This window comes from Ailuropoda melanoleuca, chromosome X (genome assembly GCF_002007445.2).
Source record: "Ailuropoda melanoleuca isolate Jingjing chromosome X, ASM200744v2, whole genome shotgun sequence".
Classification (NCBI taxonomy): domain Eukaryota; kingdom Metazoa; phylum Chordata; class Mammalia; order Carnivora; family Ursidae; genus Ailuropoda; species Ailuropoda melanoleuca.
In genome coordinates, this window is record NC_048238.1 from 41,634,104 (window position 1) to 41,648,592 (window position 14,489).

The following is a 14,489-nucleotide window of genomic DNA, read 5'->3' on the forward strand; positions in this document are numbered from 1 at the left end:
GCCGCCTCTCCCCCACCTCTCCTTCTTCCTCCCCCCTCCCAAGAAAAAACACACTGAGAAATCAGAGCCGGGTGGACTAGGTGGTTGAGGAGTTTATTTAGGGGAGAAGAATTAATCCTATTTGTTCTTCCTCGGGGAGGTCTTCAAACAATACCAAAGGGCTAGGAAAAGGGGGGGCGTCTGGAGGAGAGGGGGAGGGACCACAGCCAGACAAAATGGCAACACACAATCACAGGCACTACCGACGTCACAGACACAGCGGAGGGTGCAGGATAGGGACTCCAGACCGGGCCTCCAACCGCCCCGGCACGGGTTGGGGTGTGGAGGGAGGGAGGAGGCAAGGAAAGGGGGGAGAGGGGTGGGCCGGCCCCACAGACCCTTTGGCTCTGTCCTCTGACTACTTAGCTGTCCTGTCACACGGGGGTGGCAAGGGTGTGGGGGGTGCTTCTCTCTGGATCCCACCCCTTACCCTCCAAGCCTTACTTCTCAGCTCCTCCTAGGCCACCTGTCCTCAGCTCTGGCCAGGGATATTCCCGACCCCCCTCCGCTGCCAAACCCGCCCACTTTAAAACTTTTTTTTCACTGCTCCATTGGGGTGGGCTGCCCCTTCTGAAACCACCATGAACACCCACTCTAAGACCGACCCTGTCTAGAATCCAGACCACGAACTCACGTCAAGTTTGGCCCATTCCTGAATCCCACTTCTTGCCTGGCACAAGATCTGCCCCCTTCAGAATCAAACTCAGTGTCCTGAATATTCCTAGCTACACCCCTTCCACACACTCTGGTCCCAATCCAAGACCCGCCCACTCTGGAGGCTCACCCACTGCCTGGTTCAGGCCCCACCCCTCTAAAACCCAGCCCCCAGGTCCCAAGACACACCCCTTCCATAAAACCCTGTCCTCTTCCAAACCCTACCCACTTCTGGGGCCCGATCCCGGCCTCACTCAAAGCCCCACCCATTCTAGAACCACGCCCTCAGCCTTGTTCCAAGCCCTATTCCAGAATGCTCTAGGGCACCCCTCTTCCTTAGACTCTAGATCCAGTATGTCTGAAACCCAAAACCCTTACTTACTAGTCCTCTTCACCCCAGAGCTCCTCTTCAACTCCACGTTGGGTCAAGTCCCCCAATCTGCCTTTTTCCTCTCTCAGGGTTGAATTTCCCCTAAAGGACTCTGTTCAGGCATTGCTGGAGGAATCAAGGCCAGTTGGGAGGAGGGAAGGGAGAGAGGGGAGAGAGTCTGAAGTCACACCGACCCTCCCCACATAGCTGAGACCTGTCTTTTCCCTGTCCCCCTTTCAGAGTCCCCCAACCTCAGGGCACAGGGCCAGGGAACAGAGAGGGGCCAAGGGATGCAAAGGAAGGGGTGGGATTAGGAGAGGGGCCCACTCAAGGTCAGGCCCCTAATGCATGAGGGGTGTGGAGTGGGGGCAGGGCTCAGACAGATAAATAGATATTTATATATAATATATATATATATAAACAGCAAAGAGAGTTAGAGTCTCCTGGCTTGAGGGGCGGAGACCTGGGGTGTAGGGGTAGAAAGGGGGGCAGGGCTTCTGAGCTCTTGCCCGCCCATGGGGTCCTCCCGGGCTGCACTGACCTGTGGAGACAAAAGACACAGAAAGGAGAAGGGGGTCCAGATATAGGTTGTGCCCTTAGGGAGGGGGGGCTGGGTTGCTATGCCTCCACCTTGGCTTTACCCTCTGCCTGCCATGCCTTTTCTTCCTTCCTTCTTCACTCATAGTCCTCGGGTCAGCTTCATCCCAGCTGCCCCTTTTGGGAAGATATACCTTGTGCCCACTAGGTTAAGTACCAAAGACATTATGGTCCCTCCTCCCCCAACCCAAAAATATCCATTAACATGTACTGTTCTAGCCGTGGGTGATAAACTGTATTGGGCAAAACAAAGCTCCGTATCTTTGTGGTGCTTGCATTGCGGCAGAGGAGACAGACTTCAAATAATAACAAAAATGTGTAAGTGCGTTATCTAGTCTGACATCAGATAGTAGGTGCAATGTAAAAACAAAAGGCAGACCAGGGTGAGGGGAATTAGGAGGGCCAGTGGGAAAGAAATGTTGCTGTGGTAAGTAGGGTAGTCAGAGAAGACCTCATTTAAGAAGCAATATTGGAATAAAGAGTTAAGGAGGTGAGGGAATGAGCCATGAAGATAACCGGGATGAAGAACATTCCAGGCAGGGAGAAGAGCCAGTGCAAAGGCCCTGGGTAGAGCCATGTTTAGTGTGTTTGAGGAACAGCAAGAAGGTCAGTGGGGTTCGAGTGGAGTGAGCAAGGGACAGTGGTAGGAGGGGATGCCAGAGAGGTTGGTAATGGGGTCATAAAGGGCCTTGTGGACTAGGTTGTGAGGACATCAGCTTTGACTCTGGATGAGGTGTAAGTCACAGGAAGATTTTGAGCAGAGAAGCATAAAATGAGAGTGAAATGTCTCATGTCATTTCTATTTTTTCCTCAATAAATGTTTCTTAACATTAGTAGGGCTCTAAGTGATGTGTGTACAGCATGAGTAAGTCATGGTCACGTCCTGCAGTTTAGTGGAAGAGATAGTCAATGAACATATAAACTAATAATTACAGACTGTGGTAAGAAAGCACAGGGTACTATAAGAGAGATAAGAAAGGGGACTTGTAAGAAGCTGGCCAGGTAAGGTTCTCAGTGTGTGTGAGTGCAAAACTCCAGGGGGAAAGCAAGTAACAAGGCCCTGAATTTGGCATGTGTCTGGAACACGGTTGGGGGTGGGGAGTAGGAGGACGTGGGAGGTCAGAGAAGGGACGGGTGACGCTTGGTGTCATGCCTGTTGAGGGCTTTGGCTTTTAAGGTAAGTGAGCTGGGAGCCCAGGTGGAGCTCTGAGCACAGGAGGGCCCTATCCTGACTTAGGATTTAACAGGATCCCTCCCACTGCTGTGAATAGAACAGAATGGGAATGCAGGTAGAAAGCTGTGAAGATGTCTACGGGAGAGGACAGTGAGACGGGAAGACTATGGATATATTTTGAAGGTAGAGTTAACAGTTGAGTTTTTAATGAACTGGATGTAAGAAACCTAATAAACTCCTCCCTGCCCTTTCTACCCTGGCCAAGTGCCAGAAGCTACCTCCGCCCACGTGTTGCCATCCCCCTGCCCCTTCCCAATTCCCTCCCTCATAGGTGAGGAAATCACACCTCTCTTTTCAGGCCCGGCAAGAAGGACCGCTCCCTTTTTCTTCCGTGAAATTCCACACCACCTCCCTCACTAGAGGGCTTAGGGAGAGATGGCAGATCTGTCACCTCCTCCGGGACTGGTGAGCTTGTCTGACCTTCATGACCCAAGCCCCTTTACCCTCACCATTTATTGGCCTTATTAGAACATATTGGCTTATCAATCACTTCTGAGGCCCACCTCCACTTCCCTCCGTGGATTCGTGCACTACGCCAAGTCCCCCTGCCATTCCCTTCTTTCATTGGTTGCTCTGCCCGCTTTTCTCTCCCCTCCCTTTCCTCTGGGAGGGGCACTTCTACTTCTCTCCTATTGGCTTTTCATTCTGCCCATCTTCAAGCACCACCCTCTTGCTCTCCATTTATTGGCTAGCTTTTCGTTCCTCGCATGTACCTCCGCCTCTCTATTAGCTCCTTCAAACCCACCCTCTGCCGACGTACCATTTACTTTTGACTCTTATTGGTTTACTGACCCGCCCGTCTCCCTTCCTGTGCCCTCCTTGGCCGTGCCGCCCGTCCGTCACTCACCAGACTACATCTGATTGGAGAAGGAGGTGGGCGCACCCTGAGGGCCATAGCCTTGCTGCCCGTAGTCTCCCTGAGGCCCATAGCCGCCGCCACCGCCGCCGGCGGGCTGCCCGTAGTCGGGTTGGTAGCCGCCCTGGGGCCCGTAGGAGTCCTGGGGCCCGTACCCGCCGGGGCCCTGCCCGTAGCCCGCCTCGCCATAGGCGTCACCGGGCGCTGGTTGCTTCTCGGGGGCGCCGGGAGGTGCGCGCATGAATGGGGCAGCCCAGCCTGTCTCCTTGAACACGAACCACAGGTTGCCGACCCAGAGCACCAGGTTCAGAAAGCCGAACACCTGCGGGGAGACAAAGCCCGGCTGTCGTCCTGCACCCACTGAGTTGGTCCCGGGGGACGTCAAGGCCGCACGCGCCGAGCATAGATCCTTGGCCTCCCGAAGGGTGGTGGTTTCTAAAACCCAGACCCTCTGGAGTCCTGGCGCATGAACGCAAATGTGCAGAAAAGTGACCTGGGGTAAGGGGCATGGGACGTGTTAGAATTTAGACTTTTGGGGATATTGACATCTATCACTATTAGCTACACACATTTATACCTGTATAAAATAGAATATAAATTTGTAATAGAGTAAAATGTTAAGCAGAAATTTTTATTAAGTATGTAGATATACCATTAATAGATACATATATACACATACATGTATATACGCATATACAAAGTATATAAACATATGCTTTTATATTAAAACAAATATATAGAGTTTAAATATATACAATATAATTCGATTTTGGGACAGGAAGTAATATCTCCTCTTTACAGCTGAGGAAACTGAGGCCCAGAGAGGTTAAGATGCTCAGTCTCATACCCAGCAAGTGACAGAAAAAAAAGTGGGTATCTTAGTATCTGTAACACTTGTATTACAACTTACCACATGCCAGGCCCTTCCCTAAGCACTTTGTATGTTGCTAGTTCACTGAATACTCAACTTTGGAACAGGACTGAGGCTGAGAGGCGGAGTAACTAGTTTGAGGTCCCAGAGTTGCAGGTGGCAGAGCTGTGAGTGAAGCTCAGACAGTTTGACTCGGGCCAGTAGGGGGAGTCCAAGTGGGAAACATTTCAAGTTATTCTTTCATTTTGCATTTGTATAAGGACACTGAGGTCCCAAGACGGTACTGAGTTGCCAGAGGTTCTACACGACTAAGCCGGGCCTGGGATCCAGATGTCCCAAACCTAACCGGACAGAAAGTCTCATATTCCCCTCCTGGGTACTATTTGTGGTATTGCAGAGGTTATGATTGCTATCTCATCCTTCAAGGCACTGTTGTTGGCATACCTCCTCTAGGGAGCCCTCTTGGATCTCCTTTGAATTCTTCTCTCATTCTTTCCACCACTCCCCGTGCCAGACTGTGAGTTTCCCAGCCTCCCTCCCCAACTGGCCCACCCGCCCAGCTACCTTCCCAGGGCTTACCACTGAAGTGTTGAGGCCAGAGGTCACAGGGTCCCTCAGCTCCTTGCACGTATTCCCTGTCTGGTGGCAGACAGACATCCCTTTGATAATGTTGTCTGGGTCAGTGGCCATCTTCACGTCTGACAGTCCCTTGGCCCATGCTGATGAGCTAACCAGCCACATGAAGGCGAACACTGCCGTGGCCAGGAAGTCCTAGGACAGGCAGGGGAGAGGCAGAAGGCACTGTGAGCGGGCTGCTTCATGTCATGCCACGGGGACTCCTCAGATCACAGGCTTTCTTGGGAGGGGGGAGGTCCCGCAGAAAAACCCTGTCTCCCCCCTGCCTTTTCAGCTCTGAAGCCTCCAATACTCACTTGAAGATGAGCATTCTTAGCTCGGGCGTGTGTGTGTGTGTGTGTGTGTGTGTGCGTGTGACACAGAGGATGTGGGAGTGTAATTGTGATGTGTGGGTGTGCATGTGGGATTTTGTGGGATGGTTTCCGAATCTGTGGAAAGTAGCGTGTCTTTCTACTTTTATCTGAATGTGGGAATTTATGTCATTTTGTGTCTGGGTTGAGGGTGTATGAGTACAGCTGTGTAGGAATCAATGTGTCTGGGTGGCATGATGACAAGCATGACTGTCACAGTGAACCTCTGTGCACCTTTCTTTGATCTAGACTGTGTGGTTGTGTGCGAGGTGGCTGATTTCCAGGGGTAGGCCTGTCTGGGATTCTGTGTGGGCTCTGAGTGTGTCCCTGTCATTCTATGATTCGGTTTCTTTGATGCTCACAGCAGCGGCAGCAGTAACATCTGTGGCTGTTATGGTGACTGCTGGCATGTGGGACTGTCTATGGTTTGGTAGTGGCCTATGAACATGGCCGTGTCCCTGAGGCTCCATGTCCCCCGGGGTCCTGCACTTGAGTGGCTGTGGGGGGCTCACCATCATGGGTCCTTTGTTGTTCTCTCGGTACTTATTCTGCAGGAAGATGTACGTGGCCAGAGCCCCCATGGAGTACAGAAAGGCAAACACAGCCACGGTGACAAAGAATTCGGCCGATGAAGAGTAGTCCCCCACCAGGAAGATTTTCTCAGTGTCCCCTCGGCAGGTGGGTGCATCAAAGTACACTTGGTGCAGCCTGTGGAGAGACATGGCAGGTGTGGTCCAGGCCCTAAGAACACCGCCATGCACCCTGCCCAGTCATGGGTTCCCCAGATTCTGACAAAGTTCCAGGAAGAAAGAGGAGGAAATAACCATTCACAGAGCACCTACTGTATACCAGTCACATTTTACTGATTGTTCACAGCATTCCGGTGAAGTAGGTCTTATTCAACCCTTACTCCAACCCAGGCACTTTGATCTCTTGGTTATTTGTAGAACATACCAGGCACCCTCTTACCCCAGGATTTTGCACTGGAATGCCCTTCTCCTCGATATTACTCCCTTCATGTCCTGCAAGTTTTGCTCAACTGTCACCTCAGTGAGGCCTTCCCTGATCTCACTATTAAAATCAAACGGAACCATTCCCTCCCAGTACTCCTTAGCTCCCTTCCCAGCTCCGTTTTTCTCTTTTAACAGTGATACCTCACACATCTGTCATATTATGTGTTTTACTTTTTTCCTGGATTTTTCCCATAATTAAAAGAGGGCTGGGCTTTTTCCTGTTGTGTTCACTGCTGTATCCCTAGGACCTGGAACAGTGCTGCCACATAGTAGGTGCTCAGTAGATGTTCATCAAATGAAATGTACAGAGGCTCAGGGAAGTGTATTAACTTGCCAGAAGTCACACAGCTGGGGAGAGAATGGCACAATTGGGATCTGAACCCTGTTTTCCCCTACATCATATTGACTCTTCTCCCTACCCACTTCAGGTCCCCAAGAGAAAAGAAACATTTGCATAGCAGAGGAGAGCACAGAGACTACAAAACAGAAGACAGACAGGAGGGTAGAAGGGATCCTGGAACATGCAGAATGTATGTACGTATGTGAGGTGGGGAGGTGCAGATTGGGAAGGTGTCCTGGGACTAAGGCCTTTCCTGCGGTGTAATGGAGGTCATAGGGAGAAAATGTGTGTAGGGAGAAGGTCTGGGGTGGGGTCCCCAGAGGTCTGGCCTCAGACGGGGGGGGGGCAGGATCCTGAGACTGGGCAAATGGTGCTAGTCCCGTTGTGTAGCAAAGGTCCTGAGGGAAGGGGCTTATACTTATTGATCACCTTCAAGGCACTTTAGATAATTGCCTCACTTAATGACCCTCCCCCTCAATTCTGTAAAGCAGTTGTTAGTATACCCATTTTGCAGATGAACAGAGGCTCAGCAAGGTTGTGTTAAATTGCCCAAGGTTGTATAAATGACAGAGCTAAGAGTTGAATCTGGGTAAGTTTCTGGGTTCCTAGTAGGCTGGGTTGGGAGAAGGGGGTGTCTTATGGGAAATGGGGGCCCCATGGGGGGTTATCAGGGCAGTGGGGGGTCAGTCAGGGGGATCATGGGGGGTCAGTCAGGGGGACCATGGCAAAGACTTTTTCCCCCAGGAGACTTGTGGGTAAAAGGCAGATCTTCAGGACTGGAGGTCCTAGGTGAGGGAGCTACTGGGGAGTCCACATGTTTCTGTGGCCTTCTGGATTCCCAAAGGACTCCCAGCAGTATCCCATGCTGCTAGGTCCTCCTCCTCCCCCAAACTCTGTTCCCTGGCTTCTGTGAACCAGTGGATCCCTGCTCCTCACTGCCCCTCAGGCCACGCCTCCCCGGTGCCTCTTTTTCTTTCAACCATTGCTCAGGGTCTGTCCTGGATTTTCCTCTCTCCACTGTTCCCTCTTACCCTGGGTGATCCCCTGAGCCTACATTTATCCTTAGTGCTCAGAAGTGCCCAATTTCCATCTCAGTCCCTGACCTCTTTCCTGAGTCCCTTAAACTTATTTATTTTCTTTATTTTAACAAGCCCTTGTGGAGCTCTTATTGTGTGCCCAGCACTGTGCTAAGCACTTTACAAGTATTAGCTCCGTTACTATTCATCATAACCTGGTAAGGGGTATTAGTATTCCCTTTTGCAGATGAGGAACTTGAGACCCGGAACAGTTATGTGGTTTATCCGAGTAGTGGAGGAGCCTCAGCAGCCTCTACTGAAATTGTGTCTGTGGGTCTCTGTCTCCCCCTCCCCAGGAGGGAAGCATCATGGTGAGGGCAGTGACCTTGCCTGCTTGTGCTCATCCTCATGTTCCTAGCACCTGGCACACAGTATGAGCTCAGTAAATATCAGAATTGCCTAACTGGGTTTAATCATTCCCTACAGCTAATCAGACCCCCTCCTGATTCTCTGTGATAAAACCCTGCACGAGGATCTCCACTTTAAATTTCTCCCAGTCTACAATCATCCTTTTTATTAATTTATTTGTTAAAATGTTGGCTCCATGAGGATAGGGAGCTTGGTCTGGGTTTTTTGTCTTTCCCTGTTATGTCCCCAGCACTTTGAGCAGAAACTGGCATACAATAGGTTCTCCAAAAAAAAAAAATGTATAACGGAATGAATGAATGGGAATTAAATAATATTGGCTGATATTAATTGAGCAACTAGTGTTTTAAGGCTATGTATCCATATATACTTCTACTTTTGAATCTTGTTTACTGCCGGTCTCCTGCCCCTCCCCATTCACTAGAACACAGCCAGAGGGCAACAGCCTATGCCTGTCTTGCTCACCAGATGTCCTAGATGTCCAGAGCAGTGCCAGGCATAAGGTAGGTGCTCGGTGCATGCGCAATGACCTGAGCCAGTGTGGTCTCCTGAGGTGGGGGCTGAACAGGAGCCACTGGGGAGGTGTCTTAGCCCACCCCACCCTCTCTCTTGGGATCCCCGGGGTGGGTTGGGGTGGGGGGCGCACCTGAAGGGGTACTCGAATTCAACCTCGATGCTGAGGTCACTCTCTGATTTGTTGGCACACTCCACGCTCAGCCGGAGCTCCCCGGTATAACTGCCGCATGTGGCAAAGGCGAAGATGGCAAAGACCTTGGACAGCAGGGATGGGGATGGTCATGGTGAGCCTGTGTACACGTGGGATGGGATGCCCTCCTCTGGACAGATCAGGGCCCAGCACAAGCAGCAGCAGATGGACCAGTCCCCACCCCCACCCCCTAATCAGGGCTCATCGGCTCCAAGGACAAGCTGATTACAGGGGTGTGGCTGTCTCTTCCAGTCTCTCTCTCAGTGTCTCTCTCAATCTCTATCTCTCAGTGCTCTGACCCCCCTCGTTCTCTCTTCTGTCTCAGTCTCTTTATTTCTCTGTCTCTCTATGTATTTCTGCTTGTCTCTGTTCTCCGTGTCTCTATTTCTCTTGGTATCTGTTTCTCTGTCTTTCTCAGATGTCTCATTGTCTCTGTATCTCTGTTTCGCTCTCTGCCTCTGATGCTAATATCGATGTAGGTCTCTTTCTGTCTCTTTTTTCTCTGGCTCCATCCATATAAATGTATGTCTCTCCCTATGTGTGTTTCCGTCCTTGGTCTGTTTGTCTCTCTCTCCCTGCTGTGTCTCTGACTTGGTCTCTTTATCGGGCTCTCCCTGTCTCCCTTGTGCATCTCTTTTTCTCTGTGTATCATTTTCTCCTTTCCTCTCTCTGAGTATCTCTCTTTCTCTGTTTCTCTCTCTCCCCCATCCCATTTTTTTCTGCCACTCTTCCTGTGTCTATTCCTCTTGGCATCTCTCTTCTCTGTGCATCTCTGACTCCCTTTTTTTTGTCTCTTTCTGCTTGTCTCCACTCTCTCTCATCTCTCTATCTTTTCTTCTCAGTATTTCCATCTCTGTCTCCATCATTCCCTGTCTCTCATTCTCTCTGTCTCTTTCACTGTCTCTGGATTTCTCTGGCTTTGCATCTTTTCCGCAGCAACCAGCTTCAGGCTCCACCTCCCCTGCCCCTCTCTCACCTCAAGGAAGGAGGTAGGACGTCACATTCTTCCACCACACAACGGGGGTACCCTTGATCTTACATGACGTCACAGCACAGCCCATCTATTCTCTGGCCCGAGCCCCTTGGGACCTCACCCTGGATCCCAATTCTTCTATCCCCTTCCACCCCCACCCACCCATCCATTCCTTGCTCTCCACCCCTACTCTTCCAGACCCCACCACCTTCTTCTCTCTCCCCATGGCCCAGACCACACTCACCCATTGCAGCACCTTCACGAAGCCAAGGGGCTCCTTGACCACCCGGAACTGACCCCCGGCCACCAGCTGAGGAGAGAAACGGTGGGGAGGGGGTGGGATTGTTGGGGATGGAAAGGGAGGTGAGGGGCAAGGCCACCAGGTGATGACCCCTGGGACTAGGGCATGTGACCTCCAGGAGTGAGTGATGTTGGGAGAGAAGGGGTGAGAAGGAGAAAGTGACACTTCAGGGAAGGTGTGAGCACAGGGTCTCTGAGAGAAGACCCTCGGGGTTCAGGACTGGAGGGGAGGTCTGGGGAGATGGTGAGGTTGATGGCAGAGGGTTGGGGTTAGGAAGATGAGGATGGGGTTGGGACTAATTAGGGAAGGGGAGAAGGTCTGAAACAATAAAGGTGAGTCAGATGGTGAAGGGGATCAGGTGGAGAGAGTGAGGAAGGAGTTGGGGTTCATTAGGGTGGGGGAGGGGTCTTGGGTGGTGAAGGTGAGTCATAACAGGGAGGGAGTCAGGTTGGCTAGGGTGGGGGAGGGGTCTACAGCGGTAAAGGTGAGTCAGATGGTGGGGGGGGTCTGAAGTGATGAGGATGGGGAGGGGTTGGTACTGGTTAGAGAGGGTGAGGTTCTGAGGTGGTGAAGAAGAGTGAGATGGCAGAGAGGGTCTGGGCTGATTAAGGTGGGGGAGGGCTGGGACATGGCTTCACTGGATATGTCTTGGGGGAGGGGAGGCTGGGGGGTTTGGAGAGGCAAAGTCGGATCGTGTCCCTTGGTCTGCTGTGTGGGAAGGGGTGGTCATCTACTGGGGTACCTTCTCTGGGAGGGGCAGGTGTCAGCCCACCCCCATCCCCCGCCCCCACGCCTTCTGTCGCTCTATTTCCTAGCTCATCTACGAGCAACCCCCATCTTCCTTCCACTCTTCCTCCTCTCCCCCTCCCCGTTGCCCCTACTCTAGCCCCAAGACCCCTCTTCCTCTCCTCACGGTCGCCGGTAAGGAACCGGGCTTCTGGCGGACCCCGCTGCGGCAGTGAGGACGGCCCTCGCTGCGGCAAAGGGCGCGCTCCTTCTTTTCTCCCCCTCCCCCTTCTTCCCTCGCCTGCCGCAGACCCCAGCCCCAGTGCCGGGGACCGAGTGTCCGCTGCCAGGACCCTGGCCACCACCTCTCAGAGTCGCCTGATCCGCGGCGATCCGGGCGGGGAGGCCGGGCAGCGGCGGGCTCTGTCCTCGGTGCTGGAACGCGTACCTGATTCACCACGTCCATGTCTGCCAGCAGCAGCATCAGCAATGCGGGGGGCGGGAGGCGCCTGCTAACAAGGGCGGGCGCGGGGCGCGGCGGGGGCGGCGCGCGATCGTCGGAACCAGCCCAGGCGGCCGCGGCTCCGCCCCTCGCGCCCCCGCCCCACTCGCGGCGCGCGCCTGCACTCAGCGGGCCGTGCCTAAATCTCGCCAGCCGCCATTCCGGTCCTAAAGCTGGATCCACAAGAGCGCCCTAGGAAGGTGCGTGTCTCGGAAAACGCGGCTAGAAGGCTGGGGAGAGGAGGACCGTTCGGTCCTGTCGTACGACATTTTTGCCAGGCCCCTTACGGAGTTTGTTGACTGTGTGCCTTACAACAGCCCTAGGTGGTGGGGACTATTAGCCCCGTTTTTACAGATGAGGAAGATGAGTGCCTAGGGAGGTGAAACTGCCTGCACAAGGTCGCCCCGCTAGTAATTGGCAGTGCCCAAAGTCTCAGCGATTTAAACATCGTCCAAGGTCTTAAAAACCCCGCCCTCCCCCTCCAACCATCTCCCGTATTTCTCTTTCCTTTGAGTCAAATTTTTGCTTGCTCCACCTCTACCCCCTTACACCCTGTTTATTCCTCAGCCTTTTTTTAATTGGACTATCCCTCCTTCGTGCTACTACAACTAGGCCCACAAGGTCAATGGCGATTGCCGTGTTGCAAAATCCAGTGGATAAATACAGTTGGAGTTTCAGATGTCCAACCTCATTTATGCTAAAAGAAATGCCTATAAAAACTACTAAGATACTGTTTTTCTTCTTTGAGGGTGGTGAATATAAAAAAGTTTGCTTAAGCTCAATACTGGCAGCTTGGCCAGAAACAAGCGTTCCCATAAATTACCAGTGGAAGTTAGATTGGAATAACCTACGTAGAGGGCAATTTGGCAAAATTCAGCAAACTAACAAATCCATATACTGTTCGGCTCAGCATTTATACTTATAGGAACTTATCTGACAGACGGACTCATACATGTGCTAAAAGATGTATGCCTGAGATGATTCACTGCAGTGCTGTTTATAATATGAAAGAGTGGACACTCCCTAAGTCCTCATTACTTGTGGCCCGTTTAAGTAAAATCTGATACAGCCCCCAAATGGAGAGTACTATGCAGCTGTCATTAATATTAATATGGAGCCTTGGAATGATCACCAAGATAGTTAAGTAAGAAATGCAAGATGTCCAACTGTGTGGGGATTGTGTAGAAAGAAAAGGAAAGGATTATATCATAATTATATAGAGAATGGCTAATATTTTAAATTGTGGCCATTCTATGTCAAGCACTGTTGGGAGAGCTTCAATGTACCACTCATTTAAATCCTCACAGCAACCCTATAAAGCAGGTACTACTACCATCCTCATTTTACATTCTTATAGCTGAATAAACTAAGGTGTGGGGAGGTGAAGGGATTTTCCTAAGCTCACACAGCTGGTAAGTAGTGGAACCAGGATTTGAACCAGGAAGTCTGGCTGCAACACCTGTTCTTCTTCTTCTTTTTTTTTTTTTTAAGATTTTATTTATTTATTTGACACACACACAGAGAGAGAGAGAGAGAGCACAAGCAGGAGGAGTGGCAGGCAGAGGGAGAGGGAGAAGCAGGCTCCCCGCAGAGCAGGGGGTGCCCGATGTGGGACTTGATCCCAGGACCCTGGGATCATGACCTGAGCCGGAGGCTGTTGCTCAACCAACTGAGCCACCCAGGCGCCCAGCACCTGTTATTCTTAACCACTGTGCTAATTTATCAGTACAACATCCTATACATTTATAAAATATATCTGATAACACTGGTTGCCTCTAGAAAGAAGGGAGAATTTCCACTTTATACCCCTCGGTGCCTTCTGAATATTTTTTAAAAGATTTTATTTATTTGTTTGTCAGAGAGACAGAGTACAGGTAGGGGGAGCAGCAGGCAGAGGGAGACGTCCTCAGTCGAAGGCAGACGTCCAAGTAACTGAGCTACCCAGGCGTCCCCCTTTTGAATTTTTTTAAAAGTGTATTTGTTTATTTAATCTCTACACCCCACATGGGGCTCAAGCTCATGACCCGGAGATCAAGAGTCACATGCTTATCTGACTGAGCCAGCCAGGTGCCCCACGTACCTTTTGAATTTTGAACCCTCTGGATGTATACCTATTTTTTAAACTTCCCCACACACACACACTCTAAATCACACAAATCTGTAATGGATACCTCCCAGTTAGTGCCTTTTTGGCAAAAGAGCTTGGGTTTCAGCATTCAATCACTTGAATTTGAATCCCACCTTTAATATTTATCCCTGTATGACTTTGGACATGTAAAATAGTTTAACATGGTACCTATAGGGTTGCTGCACTGATTAAACAAGATAATCACTGTTATGCACTTAGCACAGGGCCAAATAAATGGTTCCTTCTACTTCCTACACATCTCTGGAATCCACTAATTTCTCACCATCTCCTCTGCCACCTCCCCTGGCTAAGGCAACCATGGTTCCTGCCAATTTTAGCATCTCCAGTCTCTTCCCCCCTCCCTTCTGTTTTCAGCACAGCCGTCAGAGCATTCCTTTAAAATGCAGTTAACTATGTCACCACCCTGCTCAAATCTCTCCCATGGCTCCCCACTGCTTTTAGGAAAACTCGCACGTTTAGAGACTTGGCATTGAAGGGTCTGCATCATCTGGCCCCAGGTGGCCTCTCCCACCTTATCTCTCAACAATCTCCCTTCACTTTCTGTGTTCTGCCCATGACTTGCTGTACCCACAATGCACCAGCCTCGCCACCACAAACCTGTTTTCAAGGCCTAGTGCAATCCTATATTCTGAGTCCCAGTCTCCAATTCCGGCTTCCCTCAAATTTCAGTCCTGGCTGGATTGACACAAATAATAAAAATGAGAAATTCTTGCTCTGAGAGCTGGGATGA

At 51.1% G+C, this 14,489-nt stretch overlaps 1 protein-coding gene across 1 annotated transcript; it reads right to left on the reverse strand.

Moving 5' to 3' along the window:
• Positions 1-72: 72 nt before the first annotated feature.
• Positions 73-11,641, reverse strand: SYP (synaptophysin). Its single transcript, XM_011223078.3, has 7 exons — positions 11,557-11,641; positions 10,326-10,391; positions 9,049-9,173; positions 6,120-6,315; positions 5,201-5,392; positions 3,742-4,072; positions 73-1,604 (listed from the first exon to the last, which is right to left on the reverse strand). The coding sequence occupies exons 1-6, from the start codon at positions 11,590-11,592 to the stop codon at positions 3,746-3,748; spliced, it is 942 nt and encodes a 313-aa protein (XP_011221380.2). The 5' UTR covers positions 11,593-11,641; the 3' UTR covers positions 73-1,604; positions 3,742-3,745.
• Positions 11,642-14,489: the final 2,848 nt, after the last annotated feature.